The following is a 17,298-nucleotide window of genomic DNA, read 5'->3' as shown; positions in this document are numbered from 1 at the left end:
TGATAAAATTCTGACTACTTGCTGCCACCACTAGGGGGAGTTAAGAAAATTACTGTATATTATAAATACATTTAGCTGAATAATAAAACAGTATGCAATGAGATCCTGATCTACTCCTAGTGGTGGCTATACAGGGGATTTGGAGCTTTTTTCTTTGAAAAACTGAGCTCCGACGACTATAACGATATTAAAAGGAGTCTGTCACCAGAAATTTTCCTATCAAACCAGCAACAGAGTAATATAGTGTAGCCTCACCTGAATCTAACACTTTTTTCATTTTTCAGCTGAATGCCTCCTTTGCAGCGAAAATCACTTTATTCAATATATGCAAATTAACTTTTTGAAGCAACGATCGATGCCATCACCATTGCTCCAAATGCTTTGGCTTCTATCCCCAGTCCATCCCTCCCTCCCTTTTTTCTTTGATTGACAGGGGCCAGGCAGTGTATTCTCCTGAACGCGTGCGTTCGTCTCTGCTTCATAATCGGCGCATGCACAGTACATCCTTGACGTTTCACTGGTCTAATCGTCTCTTCTGGGCATGCGCCAAATACGTCATACTACACCCAGAAGAGTCGGACCTCGGCATTGCAGAACAGAAGAGAGAGTAGCCACCAGCGCTGAGCCACCTTCTGCTCTGCAATGCCAAGGTCTGTTTTTTCCGGGTGTAGTGTGACATAATTGGCGCATGCGCAGTGCAGACTATTAGACCGGTGAAACATCAAGGGTGTACTGCGCATGCACCAATTATGAAGAGGCACGCGTGCCTGTTCAGGAGAATACAGGGTCAGGCGTGAACTCGGCTTTTACACTGCCTGCCCCCGGTCAATCAAAGAAAGAAGGGAGGGAGGGATGATCTGGGGATAGAAGACAGAGCGGTTTGGAGCAATGGTGACGACCTCGTTGCTCCAAAAATCTAATTTGCATATATTGATTAAAGTGATTTTCACTGCAAATGAGGCACTCATCTGAAAAAGGAAAACATTTTTATTCAGGTGAGCCTACACTATATTACTCTGTTGCTGGTTTGATAGGCAAATTTCTGGTGACAGACTCCCTTTAAGCAATGAAAAACACAGAATATTGGACCTACTAATAGCATGGTGTTAAAAGGTGCGCATTTATTTTAAATGAGTATACCCATCTTGTAATGTTGTGGCACATCCTGAAAACGAAAGGACACAACTCCATTATTAAAGTGTATGGTGTTGTGTTGTAGTTCCCTGCAAAGCGGGAGGCCAGAGGCATCACTGTCCTAGAAAAATGAGTGGACAAGCCGCAGATCTATAGGTCTACTAATTAGATCTGGAGGGGATTTTTATCAAGTTGTCTTATAAATTGTTATCTTACCTTCACTTCCTCCCAGAGTTGCTAGCCAGAATGCCTCCTTGTAACTTAAAACATTATGATTATTTTCAGTTTTCATGGGGCCATTTTGAGTATCTTCGTTCACTTCATCTGGCTTCATGTTTTCCTGCTGCTTGTTTTGTGTTTCATTATTATCCCGTTCGCTCTTTGATCTTTCCATGAAAATAATTTTTGAAGTTTCTATTGCTTTCCGAATAGCATCAAGTAACGATATGGAATACCCACCAGCAACATCTGAAGGAGATATATTTATGTTATGTCTTTTTACAATAATTCACGACAACAAAATATAGATCAATGTCACCCAACCATCCCTAAAAATATATATTAAATAGCTTACCAGTCCCAAGCCCCATTTTAACTCTGTGATTCAGAGCATTACGAACATCAAGGTGACCACTGCACAATCTGAAAGTAACAGAATGGATATACAGTTAGGTCCAGAATTATTTGGGACAGTGACACAAGTTTTGACATTTTAGCTGTTTACCAAAATATATTGAATATACAGTTATATAATGAATATGGGCTTAAAGTGCAGACTCTCAGCTTTAATTTGAGGGCATTCACATCCTAATTTAAGGAAGGGTTTAGGATTTACAGCTCTTTAATATTTAGCTGCCTCTTTTTCAAGGGACCAAATATAATTGGACTAATATCTGAAAAACTATTTAATGGGCTGCATGAGCTATTCCCTCATTAATCCATCATCAATTAAGCAGGTAAAAGGTCTGGAGTTGATTCCAGGTGTGGCATTTACATTTGGAAGCTGTTGCTGTGAACCCACAACATGAGGTCAAAGGAGCTCTCAATGCAAGTGAAAAAGACCATCGTTAGGCTGAAAAAAATTAAGAAATCCATCAGAGAGATGGCACAAATGTTAGGAGTGGCCAAATCAACAGTTTGGTACATTCCTGAAAAAAAAGAGCGCACTGGTGATCTCATGAACTCCAAAAGGCCTGGACGTCCACGGAAGACAACAGAGATGGATGATCACATAATCCTTTCCATAGTGAAGAAAAAACCCTTTACAACATCTACCCAACTGAAGAACACTTTCCTGGAAGTAGGTGTATCAGTATCTAAGTCTACCATGAAGAGAAGACTTCATGAGGGCAAATACAGAGGGTTCACCACAAGGTGCAAACCATTAATCAGCCTCAAAAATAGAAAGGCCAGATTAGACTTTGCCAAACAACATCTAAAGAAGCCAGCCCAGTTCTGGAACAGCATTCTTTGGACAGATGAAACTAAGATCAACCCGTAATAGAATGATGGGAGGAAGAAAGTGTGGAGAAGGCCTGGAACGGCTCATGATCCAAGCACACCATATCCTCTGTAAAACATGGTGGAGGCCGTGTGATAGCATGGGCATGCATGGCTGCCAAAGGCACTGGGTCACAAGTGTTTATTGATGATGAGACTGAAGACAGAAGCAGCCGGATGAATTCTGAAGTGTTCAGGGATATACTTTCTGCTCAGATTCAACCAAATGCATCAAGGTTGATTGCACGTCGCTTCACAGTACAGATGGATAATGACACAAAATATTTTGCGAAAGCAACCCAGAAGTTTTTTAAGGCAAAGAAATGGAATATTCTGCAATGGCCAAGTCAATCTCCAGATCTCAACCCGATCGAGCATGCATTTCACTTGCTGAAGACAAAACTTAAGGCAGAAAGACCCACAAACAAGCAACAACTGAAGACAGCTGCAGTAAAGGCCCGGCAAAGCATCACAAAGAAGGAAACCCAGCGTTTGGTGATGTCCATGGGTTCCAGACTTCAGGCAGTCATTGCCTGAAAGGATTCTCTACAAAGTATTAAAAAAAACAACATTTTATTTATGTTAATGTTAATTTGTCCAATTACTTTTGAGCCCCTGAAATGAGGAGGCTGTGTAGAAAAATGGTTGCAATTCCTAAACGTTTCACAGGATATTTTTCTTCAACCGCTTGAATTAAACCTGAAAGTCTACACTTCAATTGTATCTCAGTTGTTTCATTTCAAATCCAATGTGGTGGCATGCAGAGCCCAAATCATGAAGATTGTGTCACTGTCAAAATAATTCTGGAGCTAACTGTATGTATTACATTTTTAGACCTTTCAATGCTTTGTCACATCTGAGCCCTTGTTATACTTTCCCTAACAGAATAGAACAAAGCTGGGGCCAACAAATACAAGTCAAAATTATAAGACAAATAGTCATAGTTATTAGATAGTAAGACAGAATAGAAGATATGGTGTAGTCACATGTGTCAGTTTTGTGCCTTGATGTTAAAAGCTGTCTGAAAACTGCATGGCACACAACATGTTGGAAAGGCATGATTCTTTCAAAGTTTTTGCTGTTACAAATTGTTATTCATGTTTTTTATGAAATGCATTTCTTATACACATTTTTAAAAGTGGTGATGTTTTTTTCATAATAACGATCTACTATCTTGTAATTATGACTTTATCTCATTTTTATTATTTTTTTCAAATATTATTACTTTTCATAATTCAGACTTTTTTTACTGAAAATCATTCATTTCTGTTCCCGCATTTACATGTGAAGGTATGTTCATACGCTTACTAAAAAACATCTGAAAATACGGAGATGTTTTCAAGGGAAAACAGCTCCTGATTTTCAGACATTTTTTAAGCCACTTGCGTTCTTTGCTGCTTTTTGTACGGCCGTTTTTGGAGCTGTTTTTCTATAGAGTCAATGAAAAATGGCTCCAAAAACGTCTCAAGAAGTGACATGCACTTCTTTTTCGCGACCGTTTTTTAAAAAAAACGCACCCGTCAGAACAGAGGGACGTTTTTTCCATTGAAATTAATGGGCTGATGTTTGGAGGCGTTCTGCTTCCGATTTTTCATCCGTTTTTCGGCCTTTTACGGCCCGAAAAACGTCCGAAAATAACATACCCTGACACTTACTACAGGTTGGCAACCTAGGTTCTATGGTTTACTAATTGGATAAGCTGTTGATAGTCTTTGATGGAGTTGTCGAGAATTTTCCTTTCTATGTGCTGCCCTATTGTAGTTGAAGAGCACTCCTTTTTAATGCAGTTCAATAATATCTGAGCCTCATACATGAGATATTTTGCATGTAATTTCTATATACTGAAATAAACTTACGAAATATTTGAATTAGGGCAATGTGATATTGCAGCGCCCCTTTCTCTAAATACACATAGCTCCTCATTAGTCAGGTAGCAGCCGTGAGCCATTACTGTCTGAAATAACAGACAAAAAAAAGGAAAGGAAAATGTAGCAATAACATATATATTAGCTAGTAATTACACATATATATATATATATATATATATATATATATATATAATATAAATATACAGTGAAGGAAATAAGTATTTGATCCCTTGCTGATTTTGTAAGTTTGCCCACTGTCAAAGACATGAACAGTCTCGAATTTTTAGGCTAGGTTAATTTTACCAGTGAGAGATAGATTATATTTAAAAAAAAACACAGAAAATCACATAGTCAAAATTAAATATATTTATTTGCATTGTGCACAGAGAAATAAGTATTTGATCCCTTTGGCAAACAAGACTTAATACTTGGTGGCAAAACCGTTGTTGGCAAGCACAGCAGTCAGACGTTTTTTGTAGTTGATGATGAGGTTTGCACACATGTTAGATGGAATTTTGGGCAAACTTACAAAATCAGCAAGGGATCAAATACTTATTTCCTTCACTGTATATATATATTCCTTTGCAAGAGTTTTGACACAGTATGGTCTCGTTCGCATCTGCGTCGGAGGCTCCATTAGGGGCCTCCGTTGCAGATCCGGCAGGATTTACCGGAGATTACCAGAGACAACAGCACAGCATGCTGCGCTATTGTGTCTGTAAAATCACGGACACAGCGACGGAACCCATTAAAGTCAATGGATTCCATCGGCAACAGGTGACGTCCATTGTGCAACAGAACCGTTGGTTCCATTATTCCATTGTTCTGCTCCTCTGACGGAGCTGAACAATGGAACAGCACAACTCAGGTGTGAACATAGCCTTAAAAATTAATGTCTAAAATTGCACAAAATTTTTGTGGCAACATTTTTGATGTTTGAATTCCCATTCCAAAAAAGAAAACAGGCAACAAAAGAGTGGCGTGGTCAAATTGTAAACAACTTTTTAGCCTAAGCTTAAAAAAAGGCACGAATTAGTGGCGCATTTGTCCTGTTGTTTTATAGCATTAATTTTCACACATTAATTTTGTCACACGTGGATTTTATCACAGTTTTGTTTCTACACAGTATGCCTCTTTGTGGTAAAGACATTTTTTGATCAGTTTTCATTCTTTTTATGTTGTCTAGTTGCTTTATGCTATCAGCAGGGTTGCCAACCGTCCATAAATTTACGTGATTTAGGTGTTTTTTTTTCTGCTGTCCGTAGTGCCCGGCAGAAATAAAACACTGTCTGGGATTTTTTCCCTTCCCCGAATCCCCGCTGAAACTTTGCATTGCGCATGTGCCAAAATCTACATTTGCACTTGCACAGTTAAAAGAACAAGGAGGAAGACTCTGTCTCTGACTGATTTCAGGTGGGGACCAGTCACCTGACCTCATGTCACGATTGACTGAGACCAGTCACCAGGCAGACAGTGCTGGGGGATCGGGCAGTGCTGGAGTGAGTGACACAGACTCACCAATCACAGCCCTGCTTGCAGCTTTCCCGAGCTAAGTGGGAAAGCTACAAGCGGGACTGTGATTAGTAAGTCCCACTCCAGTCACAGCACAGGCAGCAGCCAGCAGTGCAGTGTGCCCCTGGCGGTCCCTGACATGCAGCAAACTCCACCGACCGACACTATGACTGACTGAGCGAGTATCTGACTGTCTCTCTCTGGCGCCAGCCGGCGGGAGACTACTAGAGTGCCTGACTGCCCTGTACTAGTTGTCAAGTTTACATAACATATCAATCACCACTGAGCAACATAGGATTTGCTGTGTAGTGGTTAGCATGTTTACCTTACTTATGAAGGTTACCTGGTTCAAAACTGGACAGATATTATAATTTTATTATTATCTCAATTGTATTACTTTAATTGTTTTTTAATTCAACATGTGTTGTGCCCGTACTCATCTTTACTATCCCACTCGTGTAATCACTTATAAAAAGTGTTACTTATGCTCTTTATCATTAACTCTTGATTTTGTAATGGGTCCGTAAAAATGTTGGGCTGTCCGTGATTTTTAGCTCTGTTGTCCAGAAACTACTGAAGTGGAGGTTGGCAACCCTGGTTATCAGTGAGTACTGATACATTCTAAAATAAAATAGACAATTAGCAAGGGACCATAGTTTAATTAGCTTATTACAGTATTTTCATATCATTCCTATCAAATATTATATTGCTATTTGGGCAAAAATTAGGTTAAAGGGGTTTTCCAGGATTAGAAAAACATGGCTGCTTTCTCACAAAAACATCACCACACATGTCCACAGGTTTTGTGTGATATTGTAGCTCAGCCCCCAGTTTTTGTAAGAAAGCATCCAAGTTTTTCTAATCCTAGACAACACCTTTAAGAGTTGATGGGCAGTTAGAACAGCAGACAAGAAATTCTAGAAGACAATATTTCAGCGCACCTTGTTTGTCAGAAGTTTATTTCTATCATATACTTCAGTATAATTATTGTAATCAGGAAACAGTCTTCGGACCTCTTTGATTTCTGCAGGGGACTCACTAATGTGACTCTGAAAGAACATTTGAAAATTGACTAATTAGTAAAAGTATGCTAAATGTTCTTTTTATATACAAGATGGTATCATAAAAGTTTTTCTCCTAATCACCATGTGACTGTTCCTTTGACACAGAGTTATTTTTCACACAAATTCAAATGCAATCCATAAAAAAAAAATGGTGGCATGTTTCATCTGAGGTCGTATTATGGAGGTAGTAATATACTTCGGTGAGAGTACAGTGCTGTATGAAGGCACCATACAATGTCACATGGTGAGTGGTTCATAATGTAAAACTGTAGGGACCGTGTGTATGTAGGTGTATGTCATTGTAACTTTCCGCTATCATTGACGTCCAGAGCCAAAATTCTGAATAAGTTGACACTTTATTTTAAAAAAAATAAACATTTGGGTATTTACATTTATTATTAAGATTGCAATTTTACAACAAGCATTACGGAGTAGCTACAACCTCTGGGGCACATACACTAGATTCCAAAACATCGTTTCCCGCAATCCGCAGTACAATTACGTTGCGGTGATGGCGCGGACTTAGAAACTGACCTGCGCCGTCACCAGCGGGTTTCAGCTGTATGTTACAGCTGACACTCTGCTGCAGTGGCCGATTCACCCCTAAGATACTGCCATCAATAGCAACCACAGCATCTAAGTGACTTGTAGCCCATCGGCCCCACCTACAATGCGAGGGTGTCGATGGTTGCTATGGCTAACGATGGCCTCCAGGTCTGCCATGTATGGAGGCCTATTATATCCTAATAGGCTGCCTTACAGTGTAAAACTGACAGTCTTCACACATTGTAGTATAACAGCGATCAAGGGTTCAGACATTCAAGTCCCTTAGTGGGACTAAAAATAAAAATTTGAAAAAGTAAAAAAAAATGTACAAAAAAAAAAAGTTTCAAGTTAAGAAACCAAAAATCTCCTTTTTTTCCCCATAATAATCCTTTTATTATTGGTAAAAACGGAAAAAGAAAAAAAAACTATACATAATTGGTATTTCCGCGTCTGTAACGACCCGAACAATAAAACTATCATGTTATTTATCCCACACGGTGAACATCGCAAAAAAAATTATATGAAAAACAGCACCAGAATTGTTTGGTTTTTTTGGGCATCTTGTCTCCCAAAAAATGGAATAAAAGTGAGCATTTACCCAAAAATGGTACCAATCAAAACTACAGCCAAACCGCAAAAACACAGTTGTCACACAGCTTAGTCGACGCAAAAATAGAAAAGTTATGGCTCTTGAAAAATAGGGGCACAGAAAACAAATGTGTTGTTTTTTTTTAAAAAAAGTGATTTTTTTTTTTTTATGCAAAAGCTCTACATAAAAAACTGAAAATACATAAAAGAACTGTAAAAAAAACTGGTATCGCCAAAATTTTTCTACCCGCATAATAAAGTTAACATGTTATTTATAGCGCAGAGTAAACACTGAAAAAAAAAAGAATAAAAAACAATTCCAGAATTGCTATTTTTTGGTCACCTCCTCTTCCAAAAAATGAAATAAAAAGTCACGTGTCCCAAAATGGTACCAATAAAAACTATAGCTTGTCCTGCAAAAAACAAGCCCTCATTCAACATCATTGAAAAAGTTATAGCTCTAGTAAGGCGGAGATGAAAAAAACATCTGTACAGGCCAGGGGGAAACATTCTTTCCTGTAGGAAAACATAAAAAAAAACTATAGAAATTTGATATCGCTGTAATCATACTGACCCGATGAATAAAGTTAAACAATATTACTACCAAGCAAAATCCCGATTCCAAAAGCGCTCCCTCCCTTCTGAGCCCTACAGTGTGCCATACCCAGGAGAACTTGCTTAACAATTTATGGGGTACATGTCTCCAAAGGCACAAGCTGGGCACAGCATATTGTGCACTGAAATGGCTTATCACTTGAAAAATGTTAATTTTCACTTTGCATCATCCACTGTGCATTAATTTCTGGAAAAACACCTGTTAGGTCTAAATGCTCACTCCACCCCTTTCTGACACTTGGAATAAGAGTGACATCCAGGAGAATAAAATCAAAGAATTACTACCTGCTCATTACTTGACTATGGGATTATAGAGCTTGCTACGACTCATTTTCCATCCCTATCCTGCACAGCCTAAGGTACCATATTCCCAATGACTTACACTACTAACCCATTTCACTCCCCCCTCAACATCCCATAAAAGAGACAGAGACATTGGGTTGGATAAAATTGGCCACAGCAGCTATTTTATTAAACAAAACATACAATAAATAAGCATAATTTGCATAAAAATATATCTATAACATTTTGCAACGATAAAAGGGAGTCCTTGGAGCTACAAATCTGGCGCCAATCTGCACACATATATTTTTCCCGCAGCCATCTCCTAACAGGCTCAAAGGCACCGTAATCAACCGCAGATGACTGTCATAACTGTAACCACTCCGCAGGTCACCAGCTAGCAGAAGCCAAAAATTAAGCCAGACCACCGAATAACTGCATCGTTTTGGGAGGGACCATACCCACGATGAACCCCCCGCACCAATTTACTACCAACTCCTAGGACCCCCAACCCGCCACACGAACATACCTTGAAAACCTTCAAGTATGAGACCCGAAAAAGGCCCGTTCAACTCCTTCCTGGATCCTTAAGGCCCAAAGATTAATGCCAACCGCATTAAGGTAAACCCCATCCGCTAACCAGAAGTTCCCACGGCCAAGTCGTTCCTAACCACAAATCCAGACACAGCCCGGTTGACTTTCATGCGAGCATTCCTTTAGCTTCTACAGGGAACAATCTCGGACAAACTAACACCAGGAAAACTAGACCATAGGCGGAGCAGATCATACTTAATATCCCAAATAAGCTCTCGGAAAGGCCGAAACCCTAGGTCATTCCCACCCACTTCCAACACCAAAATATTCGGAGCTCTATCCAGCTGGGCATAACAATGGAATTCAGGCAGAACCCGGTTCCGGCCACACCTCTAAGGCCAAACCAGCGAACGATAGCCACCGTCCGCAGGAAACCCAGCAGTTGCCCATCAGGGCGCACATCAGCCCTTTTAGCCGCCCCCCCAGTGCATGTATGAATGCCCAACAATCCACACCGAACAAGAGGCTTGTTCTAAAACTAAAAGAAAAAAGGGGAGGAATGACACAAGCAAATTCACAGATAAAACAAGAAACACATACTCTTACCATCATAAGAATTGAGGGAGAACATAAGACTGAAATGGGACTCCCAACGACCAATACGCCTTACTACCTCTGGCCTGAGCCCCCAAGAAGCTGCTTCTGTAGCGACCCCAATATGAAAGGAATGGGGGGCGAAACCAGAGCTGTCCAAACCCAGAACGTCCAAACCCAGGTAAATTGATACCGAGATAAAAAAGAACCATTCTCATGACACAACAATGGACCAGCAGCTCCCTGACGAATCGTGCGATAATCAGCCAAACAACCAACCGGGCACATCCGCACCCCAGGAACCACCCCCAACAACTTCCGCCTACACCTATCTCCTGATCGGTCTTGGAACGCCGAATCCAAAACTCCACCCTCTCCTCCAGCAGCAATACATCCTTAACCAACAACCCCCCAGCCCTGCTTGTGCTAGGTGCCACCAAGGACTCCACCCGAAGAGCCTAGGAAAATGCAAACCGAAACAAATACACCTCAAATGCCGATAGACAAACCCACAAGTGCTCCAACAAAGAAAAAGACACAGAGGGACGCTTGTCTGGCAAAATCTTACCTCTACACGGACAATCAGGACATTTTTTTGTGACATGTTGAAGACCTCTGGTCTTAAAACCGAATGCCAGAGCTGCCACAAACCAATTCACCTTCGAGACCGACCAGTCCGTGATCAAAACTTGTCCCATAAAACCGAGCAGTGCTACCACTTGATCGCCATCCTGGCGAACATCATACAACCCTGACATCCAGACTTCCCAGTCTCTCCATGCCATAGCATAAGCAGACTAAGCACCAGGCATTGGAGAAGACCAGATCAAGTCTCCTGCTCCTCGTAAACCAGGTTCCATAGCTGACGGAGGCAGTCGATCCCCTCCGATTCCGTCTCCGGGGCCAATAGCCGAAGCTGATCCCACTGGAAACAAGAAAGAGCATCGCCGATTGAATCCTTCACAACAGGTACGTGAACCGCAATTATCCACGCATTCATGAGAAAGCAGCGTAACACCAAACGCTGCAATAGACAAACTACCTGACATGCCGAAACATTGAAAACAAAGCTTTCTGTACTAGAACCGATAACCTCAAGTCTCCACCGCCACCACTATGGGAAAAAGTTCCAAGAGAGCAATGCTCCGAATGAAGCCTAGTTCCCCCCACTTCGCTGGCACCGCAACGCACCGAACCCAACTCTCCCGGCTGCATCAGTAAACAACTCCCTGTCAAAGCTGTCAACCACTTTATCATTATACATACGCAGGAATTCTGCCAAATGTTCCCTGTTTAAACATACGACATATTGTGGAGTCCCCGACAACCTTCAATAGAACATGCTACCCATGGGCATACGCGAAAATAAGCTTGCCCAGAAGAGATTGAAGATCTCTAATAGCAATTAACCATAAATGCCGCACTCGGGTCGCCACCTCAACCTGCAGGGCTTCCAACTTATCAACGGGAAGACAGCATTCCATCCTGACGGAATCATTCATGATTCCAAGGAAAACAATGCAAGATTGGGGACCCTCAGTTTTTTCTGGAGCAAGCGGGACACCGAAACGCCTAGCCACCCTCTCAATTGTACACAGCAGGCTGGAACAAACAGGGGAACCTGCAGGGACAACTCATAAAAAATCATCCAAGTAATGGTTGACTGACGTGAATCCCGCCACATCGCAAATCACCCATTCCAGGAAGGAGCTGAAAGCCACAAAATAGGCGAACAAAATCGAGCAGCCCATCTGGAGATACCGGTCCATGAAATAAGCTCCATCCCAATAATACCCCAACAAACGCAGGCTGTCAGGATGCACCAGGAGGAGGTGAAAAGCAAACTCAATGTCTGTCTTAGCCATAGCACTCCCCTGATGTAACAACGCACCCACACAACCATCGCATCAAAGGAGGTGTACACCACCGATCAAAGTTCAGGAGCGATCTCATCATTAACCGACAAACACAGCGGATGCGACAAGTGGTAAATTAGCTGAAATTTGTTTGACTCTTTCTTGGGCACGACACCCAACAATGACACCACCAAATCAGGAAAGGGAATAACCGGGAAAGGGCCTGACATCATCCTTAGCAAAATCACCTTGGCTAACCCGAGGATATTGAAGTGCCGAATGCAAATTACGCAACGAAAAGGGAACCACATGGGAAGGGGAAGGAATCCTGAAACCGAACCCAAAACCTTCAGACAAAAGCTCTGCTCTCTCCCTATCCGTACTTAGATAGGGAAGCATCTCTAACTAGCTCCGTCTGGCCAGGCTGCGATAGGCTCTCCCACTCCTAAGCCTGCCATCCTGAGTGGTGGAAGATGGAGTCAGTCTCAGAGACATAGAACCAGGTGCAGACTGATTACCCATGGGCGTATACACAGAAGTTGTGCCTGGCAGATCCTTTACAGTATGTCAAAGTTTGTTCAATTATCTTATGTTTGTGCCATTTTCAAGTAACTGATTATTGATTATATCTACAACATGAATTTTGGTGGTGGGGTTATATGGACTTGAGACCAATGTATGGCCAAAACGTTGCCTTCTCTGTATTTGCAATTTCTCGTTAAAGTATTCACTGGGCGACACAGTGCCATGGGGACACAGTACTATGGGGACACAGTACCATGGGTATAGGCCTCTGTCTCTAGGAGGCTGGCACTAGGTAAATATAAAAAAAAATGTGTGGCTTTGCCCAGTGGGCTTTACCCTCTGCTGAGCAATCAGCTCCTCAGTTTTAGCCTAGTGTCCAGGATCTCCTTTAGGGTCCTGACCTGGTTCAACTTATTTCTGAGGCTACAGGAAGAAGGAGCACTTTACTTACACAACGTCCTCAAAGACAACGCTCAGTTCCCCCAGTCAGAAGACAAAGGTGGCTTTGTTAATTTCAGTACTCGACTCCACGTCAGAGGCAGAACTCACGTGACTCCCGTCCCTTCCTAATGCAGAGACCTTCCTTCCGGTCTAGAAACTCCTGGCAGCCCCGCAACAGACCCACTAGACCTGCTCCGGCACAGCGGGCTTCCACAGCCTGAAAATTTGCCCTCATCCGTGCTGCTCCCTCGGGTGGAGGGACGGCTGCTCTCTTTCCAGGAGACATGCCTTGAAAACGTCGAAGACGCTTGGCTGCGGGAGGTTGTGTCGACAGGCTACAAAATAGAGTTTTCTTCTGGCCCTCCTGAGCGATTTTTCCAGTCTTCGTCCCCTCGGGGCCCCTCTAGGGCCCAAGATTTTTCTCAAGCCATTAAAAGCCTCCTCCATCAAGGAGTAATTGTCCCAGTACCGACTCCAGAACTGTTCAAAGGGTTTTATTCAAGCCTTTTCACAGTACAAAAGAAAGACGGATCTCTTCGATCCATTTTGTATCTAAAACGTCTCAATCGACATGTAAAGATTCGAAGATTTTCGTATAAGGTCTCTGAGATTGGTGATCACTTCCTTGTAGGTCGATGAGTTCCTATCCTCAATAGACATCAATGAAAAGTACATCAGATTTTCCTGCGCTTTGGAGTAGGTTCCAAGCATTTCCAGTTTTTGTGGCCCTCCACTTCGGGCTGGCCACAGCTCCAAGGGTGTTTAGCAAGGTCATGGCAGTGCTCATGGCCCTCCTCAAATCCAGAGGAATAGTGGTCATCCAATACTTGAACAATATTCTGGTGAAGGCACCTTCCAAACAGGACATCTTGCATAGTCTCAGCATTACACTGGTGTAACGTCTATGGCCGCGGCCCGTCGTTCTGACTTACCCTCTGATGGCCCTGACCCTGTATCCTGTGCTACCATGCCTCTGTGCTGTGTAGAGTTGAAGTCGAGCTGTGTCTTCCGCTGCATCTGATGTGTTACACCTACCGGGTGTCTGTCTGCTGCCTGAGCCTTATCTTAAGCCTGAATCACCGCTACTGTCTACATTGCCAAAGGTACTATAATGTCGGGGTAGGGAGACAGACAGGTGAGCCCTAATCTACCCGCCACTCAGTCCCTGCCTACTTGCACGGCCCGTCCTAGGCGACGGCGTACAACTGGGCGAAGGTCCCTACACTCAATATGTGCACGACAGACAAGGGTACACAGAAGCTACGGCAAATGGGGCAGTTGTCCACGGCAACACCGTGAGCAACAAGAGTAGTGAACGAGCCGAGTCAAACCAGGAGTGTACGAGGTACCAAACACAGAGCAGGAGCGTAGTCAGTAAAGCCAGGGTCGATATGAAGCAGAGGTCAATAGAAATAGCAGGAGCAGCAGAGCCAGGAAACAAGAAAGAATCACAGGCAAAGACAAGCAGGAAATGAAGGTATAAATAGACAGAGGGCGGGAGCTAGAACCGTCTGGCCAGGCTGTGATAGGTTCTCCCACTCCTCAGCCTACCAGCCTGAGTGGTAGTAGATCGAGTCACTCTATCAGACCTAGGAGCAGTTGCAGACTGATTAACCACGGGCATCAACACAGAAGCTGTGTCTGGCAGATCCTTTACAACCGCATTTGATTCGGTGGGGTTCCCAGATGTGGATCTCTTCGCCTTTCACCTCAATCAGAAGTGCCTGGACTACGTTACCAGAACCAGGGATCCCAGGGCCCTAGGAGCCAATTCTCTGGTTCTCTCCTGCTTGTCCTTCAATGTCCTTTATCTTTTTTCTCCCCTTCCACTCCTGCCTCGAGTGCTGAAAAGGGTCAAGGATAGAGTAATTCCAGCCATTCTGGTAGCCCCAGACTGGATTTGCAGAGCTTGGTAAGCGGAGCTCATGTTCCTGTTAGCAGATGCCCCGTGGCCACTTCTTCTGCAGCACGACCTCCTTTACCAAGGTCCAGTGCTCCACTCTGCTTTACCTCTGCAGCACTTGACAGCTTGGCTGTTGAAACCGTGGTTTTGAAGTACAAATGTCTCTCTGATCCGTCATTCAGATCATGATTAAGGCCCGAAACACTCAATCCAAAAGGATTTACCACCATACTTGGTTAGCTTATTTTAGGTGATGTGAATCCCATCAATTCCACCCTCTCCGTTTTTCTATCCCGCAAATTCTGGCCTTCCTCCAGGTCGGTTTCGATCAGGGGCTTAGATTGGCTACTCTAAAAGGGCAGATATTAGCCCTATCTATTCTTTTCCAACACATTTTGGCTTTCTGTGCTCCAATTAAGACTTTTTGCAGGGAGTCGCACATTGTGCTCCTCCTTATCGGTCTTCTTTGGAACCTTGGGACCTCAATCCGGTCCTTGACACTCTCCAGTTTGCATCCTTTGAAGATTTATAGTAAGTTTCTCTCAGGATCTTATCCTGGAAGGTAGTTTTCCTTGTGGTGATCACCTCTATCCATAGAGTTTTTCATCTGGCAGCTTTGTCCTGCAAACCTCCTTTTATGGGTTTTCATACGGTCAAGTTGGTGCTACGTCAGGTGACATCCTTCCTTTCTAAGGACGTTTATTCCTTCTTTCTTCATGAGGACACATTGTCCTCCCTTCTTTTTGTCCTAAACCTTCTCATCCACGAGAATGTGGCATACATTGCTTGGATGTTAGGGCCCTTCGGGTTTACATTGCAGCTACGAATTCCTTCTGGAAGACAGACTCCCTATTTGTTGTTTCTGAGGGTCCTTGTAAGGGTGGTCGACCTTCAGAGGCCACCATTGCTAACTGGATACGGTTGTCCTTTTAAAAATGTCTTCTCTGATAAGGGTAGGGAACCTCCCTTCCTGGTCACTACTCATTCTACTAGGGCAGTTGGGGCCTCCTGGGTGGTGCGGCATCAGGCTTCTGCCCTTCAGGTCTCTAAAGCCACCACCTGGTCCTCGTTACATACTTTTTTGAGGTTTTACTGGATCCATTTTTTTTACTTCTGCCGATGCCAGTTTTGGTCAGATGGTGTTGCAAGCAGCCGTGGTTTAGGCTGCTTGCATGGCTATGATTCTTTTTTCCCACCCTAAGGGACTGCTTTACGACGTCCCATGGTACTGTATCCCCAAGTGAATACATTAACGAGAAAACAGGATTTTTGTACTTACCAGTAAAATCCCTTTCTCGTTGAATTCACTGGGGGAAACAAATCCTGCCCTATTTCTTTATTGTTATATTTCTTGGGCTTCTTGAGGTTGCTTTTTTCATTATAATCCTTCTCTGCTCCCCTACTGCTCTTGGTACAAACGGAGGAGCAGAGTGCCCAGCAGAGAGTATAGCCCACTGGACGAAGCCACACATTTTTTTATATTTACCTAGTGTCAGTCTCCTATTGACAGTGGCCTATACCCATGGCACTGTGTCCCCCAGTGAATTCATCGAGAGAGGAATTTTACTGGTAAGTACAAAAATCCTTTTTTTTATGGAATAAACATGAGGATTATTTAACAATTTGGTGCAGTGGCACATTTCTTGGACTTTGATTTCTGGGATACGGTGGAGCGTGGAGTCACTTTTGCACAGAAGAAACCACAAGCGGTGCTGAAGACTATTTTCTGAATGTGTACTCACTACACCCCATAATAAATGCCTTTAGGGGTATTGTTTCCAAAATGGGGTAATTTCTCAGGGGTTTCTTTTATTATTTTACAAGCTTGCTTTTACAATGCAGCTGCCGGCAGGTGGAGCGGACAGGTAGAGAAGTCAGACTAGCCAAGGTCCGCAAGAGAGCGGTAACGTAGTACACAGTCAGCAGGCAAAAGAGAAAGCAACGCAGTCTAGGTCATACACAGGATATTACACAGCGGTACCAACCCAGAAGGCAAAGGAATGTCAAGTCAAACCAAGTCATACACAGTAGCAATAAGGGAGAATGCAAAGAGGGATAACGGGAAATACTCACAAGCACTGAGCTAACAAATGAGTAAGAAAAACAATAACTGGCAAGAGGCCCAGAGTCAGGAGGGTTTAAATAGAACAAAAATGATGGACTAAGAGCCTAGAGCAGCTGAGTAGAAACAGCTCCAAGGTTTAACCCTTGCATGCCTTTCTGTCTAGCTTCAGGAGCAGAAAGCATGACACATTGGTCCCTAAAAAAATAGGTTTCTTAAAATATGAAAAATGTTCTGCTAAAGTTTTAAGCCTTTTAACATCCTAGAGTAACTA

At 42.9% G+C, this 17,298-nt stretch overlaps 1 protein-coding gene across 3 annotated transcripts in view; it reads right to left on the bottom strand.

The window, feature by feature from the left end:
• Positions 1-17,298, bottom strand: part of GDA (guanine deaminase) — a 65,011-nt gene that overhangs the window by 13,661 nt on the left and 34,052 nt on the right. For all 3 annotated transcript variants that reach the window (XM_075828088.1, XM_075828099.1, XM_075828095.1), the window contains 4 exons: positions 6,956-7,063; positions 4,491-4,588; positions 1,709-1,776; positions 1,351-1,602 (listed from right to left, as the gene is read on the bottom strand). In XM_075828088.1, the coding sequence (XP_075684203.1) occupies positions 1,351-1,602; positions 1,709-1,776; positions 4,491-4,588; positions 6,956-7,063 (526 nt within the window). The remainder of the gene's footprint in view (positions 1-1,350; positions 1,603-1,708; positions 1,777-4,490; positions 4,589-6,955; positions 7,064-17,298) is intronic.

This window comes from Rhinoderma darwinii, chromosome 1 (assembly GCF_050947455.1).
Source record: "Rhinoderma darwinii isolate aRhiDar2 chromosome 1, aRhiDar2.hap1, whole genome shotgun sequence".
Lineage (NCBI taxonomy): Eukaryota > Metazoa > Chordata > Amphibia > Anura > Rhinodermatidae > Rhinoderma > Rhinoderma darwinii.
The sequence above is the reverse complement of the archived record's forward strand: the minus strand, read 5'-3'. Positions and strand labels throughout refer to the sequence as shown.